General features: G+C 36.4%; 1 protein-coding gene across 1 annotated transcript; it reads left to right on the forward strand.

The window, feature by feature from the left end:
* The first annotated feature begins 7166 nt into the window (after positions 1–7166).
* LOC142847265 (olfactory receptor 7G2-like) lies at positions 7167–8108 on the forward strand. The gene has a single exon (XM_075967981.1). It carries the CDS (start codon positions 7167–7169, stop codon positions 8106–8108), a length of 942 nt encoding a protein of 313 aa, XP_075824096.1.
* The last annotated feature ends 12955 nt before the right edge of the window (positions 8109–21063 follow it).

The raw sequence follows: 21063 nt of genomic DNA on the forward strand, positions 1-21063 counted from the left end.
AAATGGACACTTTTTTAGATAAATACCATATACCAAAGTTAAACCAGGACCAGGTGAACAATCTAAATACACCTGTTAGTCGCGAAGAATTAGAAGAGTTTATCAAAAACCTCCCTACGAAAAAAAGCCCAGGACCAGATGGTTTCAATGCGGAATTCTACCAGAACTTCCAAGAAGACCTAATACCTATACTCCTTAATGTATTTCACAATATAGAAACAGAAGAGGCATTGCCAAATTCCTTTGATGAAGCTACAGTTACTCTGATACCAAAACCGCACAAAGACTCAAACAAGAAAGAGAATTATAGACCAATCTCACTCATGAACATCGATGCAAAAATCCTCAACAAAATACTGGCAAACCGAATCCAAGAACACGTCAGAAAAATTATCCATTATGATCAAGTAGGCTTCATCCCAGGGATGCAGGGCTGGTTCAACATACGAAAATCTATCAATGTAATCCATCATATAAATAAACTGAAAGAAAAAAACCATATGATCATTTCAATAGATGCTGAAAAAGCATTTGACAAAATTCAACATCCCTTTATGATAAAAGTATTGGAGAGATTAGGGATACAAGGGTCTTACCTAAATATAATAAAAGCTATATACAGCAAGCCGACAGCTAACATCAAATTAAATGGAGAGAAACTCAAAGCCATCCCACTAAACTCAGGAACACGACAAGGATGTCCACTCTCGCCATACCTCTTCAATATAGTGCTTGAAGTTCTAGCAATATCAATAAGACAACATAATGGGATCAAGGGGATTCGAATTGGAAAGGAAGAAGTGAAACTTTCGTTATTTGCAGATGATATGATAGTGTACATAAGCGACCCCCAAAACTCCACCAAAAAATTTTACAGTTGATAAACACCTTTAGTAATGTGGCAGGATACAAGATCAACTCCAAAAAATCAGTCGCCCTCTTATACACAAAGGATATGGAAGCAGAGAGGGAAATCAGAGAAGCTTCACCATTCATGATAGCCACAAACAGCATAAAATATCTTGGGGTAACTCTAACCAAGGAAGTGAAAGATCTATTTGACAAGAACTTTAAGGCATTGAAGAAAGAAATTGAGGAGTGTATCAGAAAATGGAAGGACCTCACTTGCCCTTGGATTGGGAGGATCAACAGTAAAAATGGCAATTCTTCCAAAGGCAATTTATAGATTCAATGCAATCCCCATCAAGGTCCCATCAAAATTCTTCACAGATCTTGAGAGGACAATAATCAACTTTATATGGAAAAACAAAAAACCCAGGATAGCTAAAACAATCCTATACAATAAAGGATCTTCTGGAGGCATTACCATCCCTGACTTCAAACTCTATTACAGAGCTACAGTGATGAAAACAGTGTGGTACTGGCATAAAAACAGAGAAGTCGACCAATGGAATCGTATAGAAGACCCGAATTTTAACCCACAAACCTATGAACACCTCATTTTTGATAAAGGAGCCAAAAGTATACAATGGAAGAAAGAAAGCATCTTCAACAAATGGTGCTGGCATAACTGGATGTCAACCTGTAGAAGAATGAAAATAGACACATATCTATCACCATGCACAAAACTCAAGTCCAAATGTATTAAAGACCTCACTATCAGTCAGAACACATTGAACCTAATAGAAGAGAAAGTGGGAAATACCCTACAACAGATGGGCAGAGGAGATCGCTTCCTATGTGTAACCCCAACAGCACAGACATTAAGGGCAACATTGAATAAATGGGACCTACTAAAACTGAGAAGCTTCTGTAAAGCAAAGGACACTGTCACCAAGACAAAAGGCAACCTACTGACAGGGAGAAGATCTTCACCAACCCCACAACAGACAAAGGTCTGATCTACAAAATATATAGAAAACTCAAGAAACTAGACTTTAAAATGCTAATTAACCCAATTAAAAATTGGAGCACTGAACTGAACAGAGAATTCTCAGCAGAGGAAGTTCAAATGGCCAAAAGACACTTAAGGTCATGCTCAACCTCCTTAGCGATCAGGGAAATGCAAATCAAAACAACTTTGAGATATCATCTTACACCTGTCAGAATAGCTAAAATAAAAAACTCCAATGATAGCCTTTGCTGGAGAGGCTGTGGAGGAAGGGGTACCCTCATCCATTGCTGGTGGGAATGCAATCTTGTGCAACCACTTTGGAAATCAGCGTTTCGGTTTCTCAGGATATTCGGGATCAACCTACCCATGGACCCAGCAATACCACTCCTGGGAATATACCCAAGAGATGCCCTATCATATGACAAGAGCATTTGTTCAACCATGTTCATAGCAGTATTATTTGTAATAGCCAGAACCTGGAAACAACCTAGATGCCCCTCAATGGAAGAATGGATGAAGAAAGTGTGGAATATCTACACATTAGAGTACTACGCTGTGGTAAAAAACAATGACTTCTCGAATTTTGCATGCAAATGAATGGAAATAGAAAACACTATCCTGAGTGAGGTAACACAGACCCAAAAAGATGAATATGGGATGTACTCACTCATAATTGGTTTCTAGCCATAAATAAGGGTCACAGAGTCAACAATTGGTGATCCTAAAGAAGCTAAGTAAGAAGGTGAACCAAAGGAAAAACATATAGTTACCCTCTTGGCTATGGGAAGTAGACAAAATTGCCGGGGAGAAAATCGGGATCTTGGGGGTGGGGTGGGATCGGGGTAAGGGGAGATGGGGAGAGAAAAGGGAGAAGGGGAGGATGGGGGGAACTTGGGGAAAAAGGAGGATTGGGATAAAGGAAGGTTGGATAGGGGAGCACGGAACCACAATTCTTAGTTAAGGGAGCCACCTTAGATTTGGCAAGAGACTTGAACCTAGAGTGGCTCCCTGGAGCCCAAGCCGAGGTCCCCAGTTAGTTCCTTGGGCAGCTGAGGATAGGGAACCTGAAATGACCCTAGCCTATAGCAATACTGACGAATATCTTGCATAACATCATAGAACCTTCATCTGGTGATGGATGGAGATAGAGACAGAGACCCACACTGGAGCACTGGACTGAGCTCCCAAGGTCCCAATGAGGAGCAGAAGGAGGGAGAACATGAACAAAGAAGTCGGGACCACGAGGGGTGCACCCACCCACTGAGACAGTGGAGCTGATCTACTGGGAGCTCACCAAGGCCAGCTGGACTGTGACTGAAAAAGCATCGGTTAAAACTGGACTCTCTGAACATGGCGAACAATGAGGGCTGATGAGAAGCCAAGGACAATGGCATGGGGTTTTGATCCTACTTGATGTGCTGGCTTTGTGGGTGCCTAACCAGTTTGGATGTTCACCTTCCTAGATATGGACAGAGCGGGGAGGACCTAGGACTTACCACAGGGCAGAGAACCCTGACTGCTCTTTGGACTGGAGAGGCAGGGGGAGAGGAGTGGGAGGAGGGGGAGAAGGATTGGAGGAGGGGGAGAAGGGTGGGAGGAGGGGTAGGGAAATGGGAGCCTTGGAGGAGGTAGAAACCTTTTTTTTCTTTCTTTTCTCAATGAAAAAATAAATAAAAAAAGAAGATGTAGGAAATGGAGACTTTCATCAGTATATTGAATAAGGCATACAAGAATAGGCATTTTTGTTTAATTCCTTATTGTAGACAAAATTAAGTTATTAGACTATGGACTGCAGTTCTGTTCTTCACATATTTTTTTATTTTGAGGACTGTTCTATTTCTAATTTCTTTAGAAATTTTATCATGAAGAATGTTTAACTTTATCAAATGACTTTTCTGTATCAGTTGGGATAATAATATGATTTATTTTCTTATTTAGATGGTGTATTATATTTGTTGATTTGCAAATGTTAAATAAACCTTGAATCTCTGGGATAAATCTCACTTGGTCACCATGCTTAATCCTTTTATTTGAATTTATGATTTCATAATTTTATATATGTGCCTATTTTATCTTGATCATATATGGCTCTAAACCTTTTGTTTCCTGTGACCTTCTATCCCATCTCAGTATTAACTTTGTCTTCCTTTTATAAGATTTACTAATGAATTTTATACCTAATTGGAGAGAGAATTGTTAATATAATCATCAAAACATATTGTATATTGATATACACATATAAATTCTGAGCTCATTAATACTGAAAAGTTCAAAGTGAATTCAAGTATGGAATATCATCATCTCTACCTGTGAAAGTATAGATGAGATGTAGACAAATTTCAGGATTTATACACACATCTTTATTCCACTGTTTTAAATTTTATTGAAACATTTGATTCTTCAATTATATATAATGATCTGAAAAATTAAAATGCATTTGCCTTTAAGAAAAAGTAATTAATTTTGACAGAACTAAAAATTAGTTAAGTGATTTTTAAAAACATACAGTTATAATCTTGCCTGTATTTTAAATAACAAACATGTAGAGCTTTCTTTCTATTTTAAAAATCTCTAATTATTGTTCAGTAAACTATAATAAAATATATTTCCAGTGTTAATAATCAAAATATGCAGATACTATAAATAGAACTGAGTATAGTATTCATACCCATGGGATCTGATAATCAATGAGGACATATTTTAACTTTTGAGTGTAGATTCAATGTCTACTTGCTCTCTTGAGGTTAGAGTAATAGCAGGAAACTGAATCTAATGGGAATCTTTGGGCATTGACCCCCATGAGATACATACATTATCAGAGTCAGCCTGTGACCACATAATTAGTGGACTTTGGTTGTTAAACCTCTACATTGAAGCTTAAAGGTGCCCTTGATTCTAAATAAATTGTGAAGTAAGTTGATATTTCTACTTGTCCTGAAAACAAACCCTGTGCAGCATCCACGTGTGATTCTGGACTTCAGCGTTAGTGAAGATTGTCAGAGATCTCAGCTTTTCCTCAGTCAATGATTTGCAAATGAAAGTGGGTCTTTTCTTACAACTATATTTTGGAAAACACTGAAGAAAGTACACACATCAAATTACAAATTTGGCCCCCTTTAGTTTCTGATCAATTGTTAGTTCTTGAAAACTTCTCAAATATGTTTATAGTGACATGCACCTTGTTTACATTATTATAGGCCTAAAATGTATATTAGAGAAGGATATATTTTTGATGGTGAGAAATATACCTTTCTTCCATTTTTACAATTTTTTAAAAAAATTATTCTGATGTTTTTTTAAACATTATGGTGTAAATAAACAGGGTTTTTATGTGTACCTGAGTTTTCTAGGTCTTCCAGAATGGTATGTGTACAATCTACATGGCTGGATAACTGATTATCTCTTCTCTCACTCTTTCAGATGCAGAAGTTGCAAGATCAAATATCAGCATAGCTTATTTCTTCTTATATTTAGAGGTTTGTTTTATTGTACCATTCTGTGTGCATATGGGGGTTGGTGTTATATTTATTTTCTTATTACAAAGACACAAGCTCAACTGTTCTTCAGACATGGCCACATTCTAACTTAATTTCTTTCCCCAGAAATTCTTCCCAAGTATAATCAGATGTTTAGGATTAGCAGGATAACCTTTCACTATGTGGATTCTAAATAGAGCACCAGTCCATGTCCGTGAGTAGCTTCCGTTTTCCTTTATGTTTCTTGAATACAACTTTTCATAAAATGTTTAGACTACCACATAGTCATACGGTGTATATCTATAAAGAAAATGTAGATGTATAGAAAGCCTCATTATTCTCCTTCAGTCTTCCTGTTTTACTCTTTCAATTACTAAATATTTTGAACAGAAGCATTTTTCTGAAAAACATAAATGCAAACCCTCCCCTCCCTTATGAGTCCAGAAGGACTTACCAATTACATACACATAAAAAGTCATTGACATGTTTCAGAGCTAGAAACAATTAAAATAAAGCCTACTAAAATGTAGATTTGCATCAATATTTCTCACTATTTTCCATCTCATCCCCTAAGAATTCTTTATATAATTCTGTCATAAATTCTTCTATATTGCACAGTATTAGTTAACTGAACAGAAATTGGAAAGACAATTGCAGTGAGATGAGGAAATTGAAACATACATCCATGCATGCCACATGCATACGCGTGCACACACACACACATACACACACACGATTATAGGTCATGTTTGAAGAAATAGCCTCTTCTTATTTCTAGTTAGTTCTTTAAGTCCCATGCTAGTGATTGAAGATGTGATCTATCAGGTCAATATTGTGACAACCTGACCTGATGTTAACTGTCATGTTTTCTCTCCCTTGCTAAAATGGGCTCTTATTATTCAAAAATCTTAAGTTCAAAGTAAATGTTTTCTTCTGTAATTTGCTTTGGTCATGGTGCTTTATTGTAGTCACAGAAACATGATAAAATCCTTTACATTATTTTAGAATATTAGTTGAGTCATATCTGAAGGCAGGAGTGTAGACTGATCATATATTTAAAACAGAATGCTAGGAAATTAGACTTTTTATCTCTTTCTGTATATATAATTTATGTTTATGTAATCAACATAGCAGTCATCAGAACTCATAGCAGGAACATATTCTGTAATTTGATGAGTAGTTAAAAAAAATCTGAGGCATTCCCATATTGGTACAAATTGCTGTAGACACACAGGTTTACTATGCTCTATCTGATATCTTCCTCCTAGGTATGAATGGCATCTCAAGGAAATGGCATTCTTTATTTTTTGTAATAAAATCATTTGCCACTATATTTACAAATATTTCAACATTCATTGAAGAGAACTGAAGTGTAGGAACATCATACAAGAGGAATGGAATATAAGTGTATTAGAAGTTGAACTGGAGCCAGGTGGTAATGATGCATGTCTTTAAATCCAGCAGCCAGGAGGCAGTGGGATCTCTGTAAGTTTGAGGGCAGCATGGTCTACAGCCTGAGTTTCAGGACAGTGAGGGTTAGTATATAAAGAAATCTTGTCTCCTGAAACCAAAAAAAAAGAACTACTAATTCAGTTTACATTAATAACGTAGCTTAAAAATATTAAAGCACTGGTTCTCAAGTTTCAAATAAATCAAACTCAGTGACACCATTTACGGAAAATATATTCAATAAGTTATGCCAAGGAATTTATAAAAATTGCATACAAAATGTTTCAATAATTATGATACCCAATATACACTAATGAAACAGTATAATTACCCCCCAATAATTAAGATAAATTTTACTTCTTTTTTATGTAATATTCAGCATCAATATGGAACTTTCAAATCAATCAGATATTTCTGAATTCTTTCTTATTGGGCTTACATATGCTCCAGATATTGAGTCATTTATTTTCACCTTATTCCTGTCTATATATTTTGTTACAGTATTCGGAAACATTCTTGTTATACTGGCTGTAAGCTCTGACTCTCACCTCCATACTCCTATGTACTTCTTCATTGCTAATCTGTCTTTTACTGACATCTGTATAAGCACAACAATAATCCCAAAGATGCTAGTGAACATCCAAACACAGGACCAAAGTATCAGCTATGCTGGCTGCCTGTCCCAGGTGTGTTTTGTTTTGATTTTTGGTACCTTAGAAAATTGTATCCTTGCTGTGATGGCCTATGACCGCTACTTGGCCATAGGTCATCCCCTGAGTTACACAGTTATCATGAACCCTTTACTCTGTGTATTGCTTATTTTTCTCTCACTGTTGATAAGTATCATGTATGGACTACTGCATAGTCTGATGTTGCTAAATTTGTCTTTCTGCACAGACCATAATATCTTCCACTTCTTTTGTGAACTAGTTCAAGTCATCAAACTTGCTTGCTCTGATACTTTCATCAATACCCTTCTTATATACACAGTTCCTAGTATCCTTGGTGGTATTTCTATTGCTGGGATTATTTTCTCTTATATTCAAATTATGTCCTCAATTCTCAAGATCTCATCAGTCCAGGGACGGAATAAAGCCTTTTCTACCTGTGGCTCTCATCTCTCAGTAGTGTCCTTATTCTATGGGACAGCTTTTGGAGTGTATATGAGTTCTGCCATTTCTGACTCTTCTGTTAAAAATGTAGTATTTTCTATGATGTATATTGTGGTGCCTCAAATGCTGAACCCTTTTATATACAGTTTGAGAAACAAAGAAATGAAACAGGCAATGAGACACTTCATCATTTCTGTGGTCTTATCATCTCCATAATTTGAGTTTATACAAACAGTCAGAATGAGAGAAACATTTGTGACAATGATTAGCAAAACCTTTCATCATTAAGTCTTTCAAAAATGACTGGGTCCTGATTTGTTTAAGCATATTATTAGGTGGTTCATAAGTATGATATTGGTTTTGAATTTTCAGTTATATAGTGTTCTACAAATAATTTTATTTTTCATTCATTTCATTTCTGTGACTTCTCTGGGGCAGAAGCAAATAAGGTATGTTTTGCTGTTGTTGTTGTTGTTTGTTTTTAATAAAATTTAATTGACATGTTTATGAAAAGTAAAAGTTAATAACATACAGGTAAATAAAAACTTGTACAATATCAACTTTATATTAAAAACTGGATACAGCCACATCCCGTGCTTGATTATGTTTGGTTTGTAACCCACAGAAAGACTATTTTCCACACTAACAGAAATTTCATACTTTCTAAATAATTACTGAAAACATCCCAGGAAAACAGTCTTCATGGAGCTGTATTACCACCCACACTGATTGGTTTGTTATTTTTCAATTCATGCTTTGAGTGTCTGCAAATTTTGTCATGATAAATATCTTTGTTATTAAAATTCATATTATTTCTCAAAGAATAGATATATTATATTTTTTTCAAAATTACATTTCTATCATTGGAGTACTATGAATAATGAAAATATTTAAGGGGAAATTTAAGTTGATAAAGGGAGACAGTGGTTGTGGTCAGGGTGTATATGACAGGACAACTACAAATGAATGCTAATAATACTATCCAAATATGAAAACACCATAATTAAATTTATGCATGTATATTTCAGCAAGAATAAGAGAATAGGAAACAGCTGTAAATCTCTTCTTACAAATTAATGACTGCTAGGATAGCTTAAAATTTTTGTATAATTCAAAAACATTTTGATGAGTTTAATGATAAATACAAAGAGTAATGGTTTCAGTCCAGCCATCAGACACTTTTATTGGAGGGTGGTACTGGAAAAAAATTTATATTAATATTTAATATTGGTGGTTTTGGTAACTGGTAGAATAATTAATGTATGGCTATATTTCTGTTATCTTCTATATTTCATCTATATTGGTTTTTGTTTAAATTTGAATATAGTTAATAGCATTAATAAAAGACAAAATTACATATTGAAAGAAATTTTAAACAGTCTGTACTTAAAATCATTAGCTCATATGAAATTAATAATAGAGGAACCTTCCTTCATTAATAAGTATGCAGGATTGTTAAAGTTATGAAGTAAAAGATGTTTTGAATGGAAAAAAACAAAACCACTTCTCTACCAATGAACTGATGATTTAAATCTGATCAATTATCCTGAGTGTATGGAAATCTCTTTATATTGCAAAATCAGTTGGTTTATTTCTCCCTTTCTTTATAAAATGTTTGATGTTAGTGTATAAGATAATGTTATATGACATGTATATACATACAAATCAAATATTGAAATTACCACCTCAACTATAATTGAAGTAGAATTTCAACAGTGTAATTTTTGTTAAGAAAGTTATTGAAACTATTGGTATGTTACTTAAATATAAGTAAAACTTAAAATTGTATAATCATATTTTTTCTGCATGGACTATCACTACTAGACAACATTAATTACTTTGAAAATATTAAGAAACACACAATAATAACATTCTATAAGCATTAGTTACATACATTTTAGTGAGTTTAATACAAACATATGCAGAATGTAGTTCTGTATATTTTTTCATCAGCATCAATTTTCCAGATATTATGTAATAAAAATGCCTCAATTTAAAGTACCACGATAGCTCCTTAATGCATGTGGTAAATTGTTGAAGGCCATGAGAGTTACAGCAGGTGACAACTCATGTTCAGATGTCAACCCACCAGAAGAATGTTTCTCTGATGGAGGTTAATCCTGTCTGGGAAAATTCTAGAGGACCACTGTTTCTGGAAATTCTTGCTCAAACTTGCGAAAGCAGATTGGTGTATCCCTAATAACTGCATTGTAGTAGGTAATCTCACATGATGTGTATATGTAATCTCATGATTACATTTTAAATTTATTGGTTCATATATCTGTGGGTAGTCAGGAAGATGACTTTTCATTTAGTTGTATATTTTTGATATATAAAAAATATACTAGGACATGCTTCATAACTAGATTTATTGTTCCATGAAGCTGTAAGACACACAAAAAACTGCCTTGTTCCTTTTGTTCAGACTAACACAAGAAAGTAACAATTTCTCCTCAGTTTAAGACTAATTGCACACAATTAGTTTATTTTTTTCCTCACATCAAGTTCAATCTAGACTAAAGGCCTTTGTAAATAGATTATAAATCTAAAGCTTTACAGCTGAGGTTATACGTAGGAAGTGGTCTCCTGTGCCCATGTGTTGTAGAGTACTTCCCACTTTCCCTTCTATCAGGTTCAGTGTGTTCGGACTGATATTGAGGACTTCTACCCCTGGACCCAGCAATACCACTCTTGGGAATATACCCAAGAGAGGCCCTATCATACAACAAAAGTATATGCTCAACTATGTTCATAGCAGCATTGTTTGTAATAGCCAGAACCTGGAAACAACCTAGATGCCCTTCAATGGAAGAATGGATGAAGAAAGTATGGAATATATACATATTAGAGAACTACTCAGCAGTAAAAAAAATATGACTTCTTGAATATTGCATGCAAATGGATGGAAATAGAAAACAGAATCCTGAGTGAGGTAAACCAGACTCAAAAAGAGGAACATGGGATGTACTCACTTATATTTGGTTTCTAGCCATAAATAAAGGACATTGAGCCTATAATTCGTGATCCTACAGAAGCTAAATAAGAAGGTGAACCCAAAGAAAAACATATAGGCATCCTCCTGGATATTAACCTTTATCAGGCGATGGAAGGAGACAGAGACAGAGTCTCACATTGGAGCACCGGACAACAACCCCAAGGTCCAAATCAGGAGCAGAAGGAGAGAGAGCACGAGTAAGGAACTCGATGAACATAGTGGACAATGAGGACTGCTGAGAAGTCAAGAACAATGGCACTGGGTTTTGATCCTACTGCATGTACTGGCTCTGTGGGAGCCTAGACTGTTTGGATGTTCACCTTACTAGACCTGGAAGGAGGTGGGAGGTCCTTGGACTCCCCACAGGGCAGGGAACCCAGTCTGCTCTTTGGGCTGATGAGAGAGGGGGAGTTGATTGGGGGAGGGGGAGGGATATGGGAGGCGGTGGACGGAAAGAGACAGAAATCTTTAATAAATAAATAAATAAAAACATTAAAAAAAGAAAATATAAGGTTATAAGACCTAAAAAAAAAGCTTTACACCTATGTACAAGGTCAGAGTCGCAGGTGTCTAGCCAAGGTAACTACATGAAGCACCATAAGAAAAGCATGCCAATTCTTCACTTGCCAAGTTTAGCTAACAAAAGACCTATGTCTCAAAGTTTGTCACTGGGCACAGTTCCATTGGAGTCTGATCACATTTTTACTCCTCAAACCTTATGTTTCCATGGTAAATGATTCAGCTCCTCATTGCTTACATGAGAAACGTGCTTTTGACTAATGAGAGGTAACTTTTAAAATTTTTATTGCTTCAAGCCTTCTCTAAAAGTAAAAAGTTAGAATAGAGGAGGAGACACTAGTAACAATTAGAATCAGAACAGGAGAATTAGAATAGAGACATAAGAATAAATAATCATTATGCAAGCAGTACTAATATGAGTTCATTCTGTAACCTCTCAGACTAGAAATCTTCTAAGTTCCCTTTGTGTTCCCTTAGCTTCATTGTGATAACTGACATGAACCCTGGGAGGAAGCCAGCAGAGCTGGACTCTGCAGGCTATTGAAAGTAATGTGTCTATATGGATAATAGGACACATACACACACACTCACACATAATTATGAAAAACAAAAAAAAAACCTGATTATAAAGTTTAGGTCCACTTCCTTCTATAACAAGCACTTTACCAGATGAGGTGGTTTCCCATTCCCTATGGCTTATGATTATTTTGTGACTATTTGTTACTTTCTGTAGTACACATAGCAAAACTCCCCCCATGTTTTTATCATGCAAAATCTTTATGTTTTCACTGTGAATTCCCTGCTCCGTAATATAGTGTTACAGAAGCCATACTTACCTAACAACAGTCATATTTGTGAGATGTGATTGAGGAACAGATGATATTACAAGAAACTCTCTGATTTTGTAATTCAAATCTTTCTACTACGCCTATAATATTCCTTGTGCTTTGTATTCAGAAGTGTTTTTGTATTGGAACTTGGGTCCTCAACTCTTCATTTTTATTTATTGTGGCTTTCTTCAGTGGTTTCTATTACAAAGAATAGTTTCCTTGATAAGGGGTGAGGAGAACATGTAACACAGGATATGAAGAAATATTCACATTAGGCATTATCTGGCTTAGTAAAGTAGTGCTTGCAGATCCTCCTTCAATGTCTACATGACTGCACTGACTACTAGGTTTCCAGCAGGAAGCATTGTTTCCCTCTTGCTGAAAAGGTCTTAAGGCAATTAGAAACTTGTTGTTTACTGAAAATATTTACATGACACTGCTACACCTTGATTATCATACCATGCTGGTCACCAATGTGTTTTATAGGCATCATAGCAGGGTATGACTCTTAATTGCCTACCTCCTCTGGAATATTACATGATAGCCTTGGTTACAATGAAGAACAGTCCTCAGAAAAGGGGCATTCAGATAATTTCCACCCTAGAAATCTTTGAGACCTGTTTCTGCAATACAAAATGTTTTAAGGAATAGGAATTTGTCTTCCACATTTAGGGGTAGCCAAGTGAAAGAGCTATAAAAAGTGTGCTTGGGGATTCTTTTGGACAGACCTGGCAAACAATTTATTTATTTTTATTTATTTATTTATTAATTTTTTATTAAAAATTTCCGCCTCCTCCCTGCCTCCCTTTTCCCTCTCCCTACCCCCACTCCCCACGCCCCACTTCCCTCCCCCGACCTTTCCAGTCCAAAGAGCAGTCAGGGTTCCCTGCCCTGTGGGCAGTCCAAGGTTCTCCCCCCTCCATCCAGATCTAGGAAGGTGAGCATCCAAACCAGCTAGGCTCCCACAAAGCCAGTACATGCAGTAGGGTCAAAACTCAGTGCCATTGTCCTTGGCTTCTCAGCAGCCCTCATTGTCCGCTATGTTCAGAGAGTCCAGTTTTATCCCATGCTTATTCAGTCCCAGTCCAGCTGGCTTTGGTGAGCTCCCAATAGACAAGCCCCACCATCTCAGTGGGTGAGTGCACCCCTCGCGGTCTTCCTTGCTCATGTTCTTCCTCCTTCTGTTCCTCATTTGGACCTTGGGAGCTCAGTCCATTGCTCCAATGTGGGTCTCTGTCTTTATTTACATCCATCACCAGATGAAGGTTCTATGGTGATATGCAAGATATTCATTAGTATGGTTATAGGATCGGGCCATTTCAGGCTCTCTCTCCTCAGCTGCCCAAGGACCTAGTTGGGTACACCTCTCTGGACCCCTGGGAAGCCCTCTAGAGTCAAGGCTCTTGCCAACCCTAAGATGGCTCCCTTAATTAAGATATATACTTTCCTGCTCCCATATCTATCCTTCTATTATCCTAACCATTCCATTCCCCCAAGCACTCCCCATTCTCCCCTTCTCACTTTTCTCTCCCCATCTCCCTTTTCCCCCATTCCACCCCACCTCCCCCCCCCCCAGTTCCCAATTTTTGCCCAGCAATCTTGTCTACTTCCAATATCCAGGAGGATAACTATATGTTTTTCTTTGGGTTCACATTCTTATTTAGCTTCTCTAGGATCGCGAATTATAGGCTCAATGTCCTATATTTATGGCTAGAAACCAAATATGAGTGAGTACATCCCATGTTCCTCTTTTTGGGTCTGGCTTACCTCACTCAGGTTAGTGTTTTCTATTTCCATCCATTTGCATGCAATATTCAAGAAGTCGTTGTTTTTTACCGCTGAGTAGTACTCTAAAATGTATATATTCCACACTTTGTTCATCCATTCTTCCATTGAAGGGCATCTAGGTTGTTTCCATATTCTGACTAATACAAATAATGCTGCTATGAACATAGTTGAGCATATACTTTTGTTGTATGATAGGGCCTCTCTTGGGTATATTCCCAAGAGTGGTATTGCTGGGTCCTGGGGTAGGTGGATCCCAAATTTCCTGAGAAACCGCCACACTGCTTTCCATAGTGGTTGCACCAGTTTGCATTCCCACCAGCAATGGATGAGTGTACCCCTTACTCCCCATCCTCTCCAGCAAAGGCTATCATTGGTGATTTTAGCCATTCTGACAGGTATAAGATGGTATCTCAAAGTTGTTTTGATTTGCATTTCCCTGATTGCTAAGGAGGTTGAGCATGACCTTAAGTGTCTTTTGGCCATTTGAACTTCTTCTGTTGAGAATTCTCTGTTCAGTTCAGTGCTCCGTTTTTTAATTGGGTTAATTAGAGTTTTAATGTCTAGTTTCTTGAGTTCTTTATATATTTTGGAGATCAGATCTTTGTCTGTTGTGGGGTTGGTGAAGATCTTCTCCCAGTCAATGGGTCTGGCAAATAATTTAAAAGAGGCCTTCTCATGTCCATTACTGAGGTTTTTGTTAGGTGTTCTTTATATTTTGGACAAATCATTATCAGGCCAAATCTGAACAGTTCATTAAACTCTGTAAGTTTAGTACAGAATTATTTGTATTACTGATTTTTAGATAAATGACTTCATTCATTAGAGTTTTTTCAGATACTTTTATTGTTAATCCACCCATGTTTCTCCTTCTGTAGATACCTTTCTCCCTCAAAACTGAAAAGGTTGTTATTTTTCTCTTTTATAGCTGCCCAAACCTCCTGTTTTGGCAATGAATCTGTTACACTTCATGGTTTCTACAGCCACCCCACGCTATGTATGCAAATCTGAAGATTTGGAGCCACAGCCTCCAATAGAAGAGAATACATGATTTTTTTTTATCTGAGTCTGGGTTATCTCTCTCAATAAGATATTTTCTATTTCTATCTATTTATCTACCAAGTTCATATCACTTTTTTTTCTTTAGAGCTGAATCATGTATTTACATCATATATATGTAGATGTATACATATACATTTATTCACACACTGAAACATTTTTGTTGATTGAAGGATATTAAGGTTGTTTCCATTTTCTAGCTGTGGTGATTTGACTGAGAATGCCCCCCATATACTCATTTTGTCTGAAATGCTTTTTCCATAGGCAATTAAGCTATTTGTGAATAATAAAGACGTATTGCATTTTTTGAGTAGTTGTGGCCTTGTTGCAGGAGGTATGTCACTAGAGTTGGGCTTTGGGGTGTCAAAATTCTATGCCAGGATGATTCTAGTTCTTTTACTGTTGCATGTTTTTGCATGAGATGTAAGATCTCAACTACTTCTCCAACACCATGTATGTCTGCCTGCCACCATTTTCCCACCATGACAATTATAAACTAAACTTCTGAAACTGTAAGCCCCCAATTAAATATCATCTTTTAAAAATTTATTTGATCATGATATATATATATTCACAATAATGACCTCTAGAAGGGTGGGTTACCTCCTCTTGCTGCTGCTGCTGCACTGACAGGGTCCCTGTTGGCTGGTATTGTGAATACAACAAACCTTGCTTTTGCATTTCAATGAGTTGGTCTCCCTGGTGGTCATGTGGGGTAACCACAGACTGTGAATAACAGCACTACATTCCCTAGTACATGAAAGCACATTGGATTTTATCAAAGATTTTTTTCTCCATATATTGAAATGATCATGCGTTTTTTGCTTTTAAGTTCATTTGCATGGCTTATCACATTAATTGACTTGCATATATGAATCATCCCTGCATTTCATGGAAAAGGCCAGAGTTTTCACAGTAGATAATCTTTTTTATGTATGCATTGATCTTATTGCAGGTATTTTATAGAATTTGTTTAGCCTATGTTCCTCAGAGATACCAGCTTGTGATTTTTTTCATTGTATCATCATTTGGGTATTTCAGTAAAAATGGTTTTATGGAAAGAATTTGAGAGTGCTACTTCTCTTTCTTTTCTTTCTTTCTTTCTTTCTTTATTTATTTCTTTCTTTTCTTTTCTTTTTTTTTTTGAGTGCTTTGAAAATGACTGGCCAAAGATCTTCATGAAGGATGGCAAAATTCTACAGATTCTAAAAGTATTCTCTTATAATAGTCCAAATTTCTATGGTGTCTTTTGTAATGTAGGCTGTTATATGCCATGTAATGAGATCAGACTTGATTCAGGAGGAGGATAGATGAAGTCTAAGTACAGAGTAATGTTTTTAAGGGTAGTAGAGAAGGGATCTGTGGAAGCCTGCAAGTATGCTTGTTCCTTGTAAGAAGGCTGGATTCTGGCAGAATCTAGTCTTGTTGCCACACAGAAAAGTTTGGTTATACTATGTTTGGGCAAGTGATATTTACTATACATAATCTCTGTATTAGATCTACTTATGACCCACATATATTTAATGACTTCATGTTCCATGTAATGTTGGTTATCTTAGGTGATAATAAATTTTCAGTGTTTGAGCATCATAAAATTGAGATGAGAAATTCCTCTTATGTTGTTTATTTTGTTCATAAATATTTCCACTCATTTCTTTGTAAACTGATAAATCATAGGAGATTCCAAGAACACCAGGGTGCATTTTAATCATTGAGTTGAATTTTATATTAAAACTGAATTATTTGTTATATAACTTGATGTTATAATCTTCTGGCCTGGTCTGTCACCTGGGTACACTGCCCCTTTAGGAAACCAGCCCCGCTTCCTTTCTCCCTTCTTTCACATCCTTCCCATTCCCTCTTCTCTCCTTCACTCTCCCTCTCCATAATGGTTTGTTTCAGACAAACCTCATGGTTTAAGAGAAATATTACTTTTTTCTTCACATGAGGAAACATGCTTAGGTAAAGAAGTAAATAAATATACCTTTTCTCAAACTCCTTAAATACATCAATAATGAATAATTTTTACAAATTCACATATATTTAACACTACTTGTAAAGTTCGGATATGTTTGTTTGTCATTTACTCATTTATTATTAAGGTTATATGTGAAAATTGCTTACATGCTTAATTTAAAATGCTGAACACTGTTAGTGAATATTAGCCTTTTAAAAAGCAGTTATAAGAGATCCATTAGCATAAACTGTTTGAGTAATATAAGTAGAAAAAAGTAATTTTCTACCCTACTGAAAGAGGATTCATGAACTCATGATAAACATCAGCCTAAATTTCTTTTTTTAATTTTTTTTAGTAAAAATTTCTGCCTCCTCCCCACCTCCCATTTCCCTCTCTCCCCCTCCCCCACACTCCCCTCCCTCTCCAGTCCAAAGAGCAGTCAGGGTTCCCTGCTCTGTGGGAAGTCCAAGGTCCTCCTCCCTCCATCCAGGTCTAGGAAGGTGAACATCCAAACTGGTTAGGCTGCCACAAAGCCAGTACATGCAGTAGATCAAAACCCAGTGCCATTGTCCTTGGCTTCTCAGCAGCCCTCATTGTCCGCCATATTCAGAGAGTCTGGTTTTATCCCATGCTTTTCTAGTCCCAGTCCAGCTGACCTTGGTGAGCTCCCATTAGATCAGCCCCACCGTCTCAGTTCCCTGTTTAGAACTGTACCCCATTTTTGATTGATTATTTGATAATTTGGTGTCTAGTTTCTTGAGTTCTTTATATATTTTGCAGATATGTCCTCTCTCCAATATGGAGTTAGTGAAGATCTTTTTCCTTTCAGTAGGTTGCTTTATTGTCTTAGTGTCTGTGTCCTTAACAGCTTCTAAATTTCAGGAGGTCCCATTTATTAATTGCTTCTCACTGTATCTGTGCTACTGAGTTTCTATTCAGGAGGTGGTCTCCTTTGCCTATGTGTTCAAGGCTACTCTCAACTTTCTCTTTAGTAAGATTCAGTGTGGCTGGATTTATGTTGAGGTATTTGATCTATCTGGACTTAAGTTATATGCAGGGGGATAGATATGGATTTATTCACATTCTTTTACATGCTTTCAACCAGTTATACCAGAATCATTTAATGAAGATACTTTCTTTAATCCATTGAATACTTTTAGCTACTTTGACAAAAATCAGTGTTCATAGGTGTTTGGATCAATATCATGGTCTTTAATCTGATACCATTGATTCACCTGTTCCATTTTATGTCAATACTAAACTGTTTTTGTTATTGTAGCTCTAATATAGATCTTGATGTCAGGGATGGTGATACCTCTGGAATTTCCTTTTCATAAAGTATTGCTTTGGCGATTCTGTTTTTTGTTTGTTTGTTTATTCAAATGACATTGAATATTATTCTTTCAAGGTCTGTTAAGAATTGGTCTGGGATTTTGATGGGAGTTGCATTGAGTGCCGATTTCTTTTGGTAGGATTGCCATTTTTGCTCTGTTGACCCTACCTCTCCAAGAGCATGGGAGATCTTTCCATTTTCTAATATCTTTTTCAATTTCTTTTTTCTGTTACCTTTTTCAATTTCTTTCTTCAAAGACTTAAAAGTTCTTTTTGAGCATGTCTTTTACTTGTTTGGTCACTATTATCCAAAGATATTTTTGTTATTTTTAACTATGGTAAATGGTGATGTTTCTATGATTTCTTTCTCAGCAGCTTTATCTTTTGTATATAAGAGAGCTACTGAATTTTTTTAGTAGCTTTGTATCCTGCCACATTACTGAGGTGTTTAACAGCTATAGTAGTTCCCTCATCAAAGTTTTGGGGATATATATTTATACTATAATACCATCTGCAAACATCAAAAGTTTCATCTATTCCTTTTCAATTTGTATCCTTTGATCTCCGTTTGTTGTCTTATCACTCTAGCTACCACTTAAAGAACTATCCTGAATAGGTATGGAGACAGTGGACAGCCTTGTCTTGTTCCTGATTTCAAGGAAATCACTTTAAGTTTCTCTTTATTTAATTTGATATTTTGATGTTTACTGTGAGTTTACTGTCTATTGCTTTTATTATGTTTAGACATATTCCTTGTACTATTGAGCTCTCAAAGACATTTATCATGAAGGTGTGTTGAATTTTGTTGTAGGCTTTTTCAGAATGTAAGGAGATGATGATCTACTTTTTTCTTTCATCTTATTTATATGGTTTATTACATTGATAGATTTTCATATATTGGACTATCCCTGCATCTCTGAGAAGAAGCCAACTTGATCATGATAGATAATTTTTATGGTGTGTTTTTGGATTTAGTTTGCCAGTATTTCATTGAGTATTTTTACGTCTATATTCATGAAGAATATTGTCCTGCAGTTCTCTTTCTTAGTTGCGTCTTTGTGTTACCAATGTAACTGTCACCACATAAAAAGATTTTGTTATTGTCCCTTTCATTTTTTTTGGGTAAAAGTGGTGTTAACACTTTTTTGAAATTTTGTTATAATTCTGTACTCAAACTGTTTTGGCCCTTTTTTTTGGGGGGGGGGGGACTTTTGATGACTACTTCTATTCCTTTAGGTATTAGAGGTTCATGTAAATTTTTTATCTGTTCTTGCTTTAATTTTGATACATGGTACCTATTCAGAAAATTGTCCATTTCTTTTAAATTTTCCAATTTTGTGGAGTACAAGTTTTTGAAGTATAACCTGATGATCCCCTGGATTTCCTCTGTGTCCGTTATGTCCCCATTTTCGTTTCTGATTTTGTTAAATTGTGCTGCTGCCAGCGCAGCCTGGATGCCAAGACTGGTGGGGGGAGGGAGGAGGTGCTGGGATTGAGACACAAAGGCTTCTTTTCAGGTGGAAGAACAGCAACCTTTATTTTGCCCAGCAACCTTTTATACCTCTACTCTTTCTGTGGAGACCCACAAGCCAGAAAGAACACAAACATCCTTGTCAAATACAGACCACAAGGAAGTTCCACTGTCAGACAGGGGGAGTGAGGACAGCTGGATCACAACAAAATTGCATATTCCCTATAAGCCTATTTGGTTGCTTTGGATAAGGGTTTGCTACCTCATTGATTTTCTCAAAGAACCAACTTGTTGTCTTGTTGATTCTTTGTATTGCATTCTATGTTTTTAGTCTTTTGATTTTAACCATCAATTTGATTAATCCCTGGTGTCTACTCCTCCTGGGTGAGTTTCTTTTTATTTCTAGATCTTTCAGATGTGCTGTTAAGTCACTTGTGTGATATTTCTTCAGGATCTTTATGTAAGTAATTAATGCTATGTACTTTCCTCTTAGCACTGCTTTCAAAGTGTCTCATAAATTTGGACATGCTGCGCATTCATTTTCATTGAAGTCTAGAAAGTCTTTTAATTTCTTCAGTTCTTCCTTGACTCCATGGGTGATTCAGTTAAACACAGTTCAAATCCAATGAGTTTATAGTCTTTCTGTGATTAGTGTTGTTGTTGAATTCTAACTTCAAGCCATGGTGATCCGATAAGATACATGGGGTTATTCCAATTGTTTTGAATTTGTTGGGATTTGCTTTGTAACCAAGTATGTGGTCAATTTTAGAGAAGAATTTTTTAGATCAAAGTTATCTCAGGGCATGCACCTCAAGGCCTGTAGGACAGAGAAAACCTGTATCAAGTTTGAAAGATAGTCGTAAAGCTTTCAAGTGAGGATGTGACAGCAAAATCTAGGTAGACTCCCCTGCTGCCAGAGGGAGGTCTTGGCTGTCTCTCATTTGATGGAGGTATCCCTGAATCACATGATGTCACTTGACCTATATATGATGTCACTCACAGTAATAAACTAAGTTCCTGCTTTGACTTGACTGCCTATCAGATCTGATTGTCCTGCATCATGCGGCTGCAGAATGGGCAGACAGCACACTCACCTTTCCCTGGGAAATAAGGCTAAGGAGGCCTGGCAACTGGCACCCAAACAGGGACACATCTGGTCTCAGGGCTAAGTGGTTGGTCAAGGTGAGTGGGATCCCATGATGGATAATGCAAATTTACACAAA

The sequence above is a fragment of the Microtus pennsylvanicus genome, chromosome 3, assembly GCF_037038515.1.
Source record: "Microtus pennsylvanicus isolate mMicPen1 chromosome 3, mMicPen1.hap1, whole genome shotgun sequence".
NCBI classification, from domain to species: domain Eukaryota; kingdom Metazoa; phylum Chordata; class Mammalia; order Rodentia; family Cricetidae; genus Microtus; species Microtus pennsylvanicus.

Coding starts and splice junctions, on each gene's coding strand:
- LOC142847265 (XM_075967981.1), top strand. CDS start 7,167: ATGGAACTTTCAAATCAATCAGATATTTCTGAATTCTTTCTTATTGGG.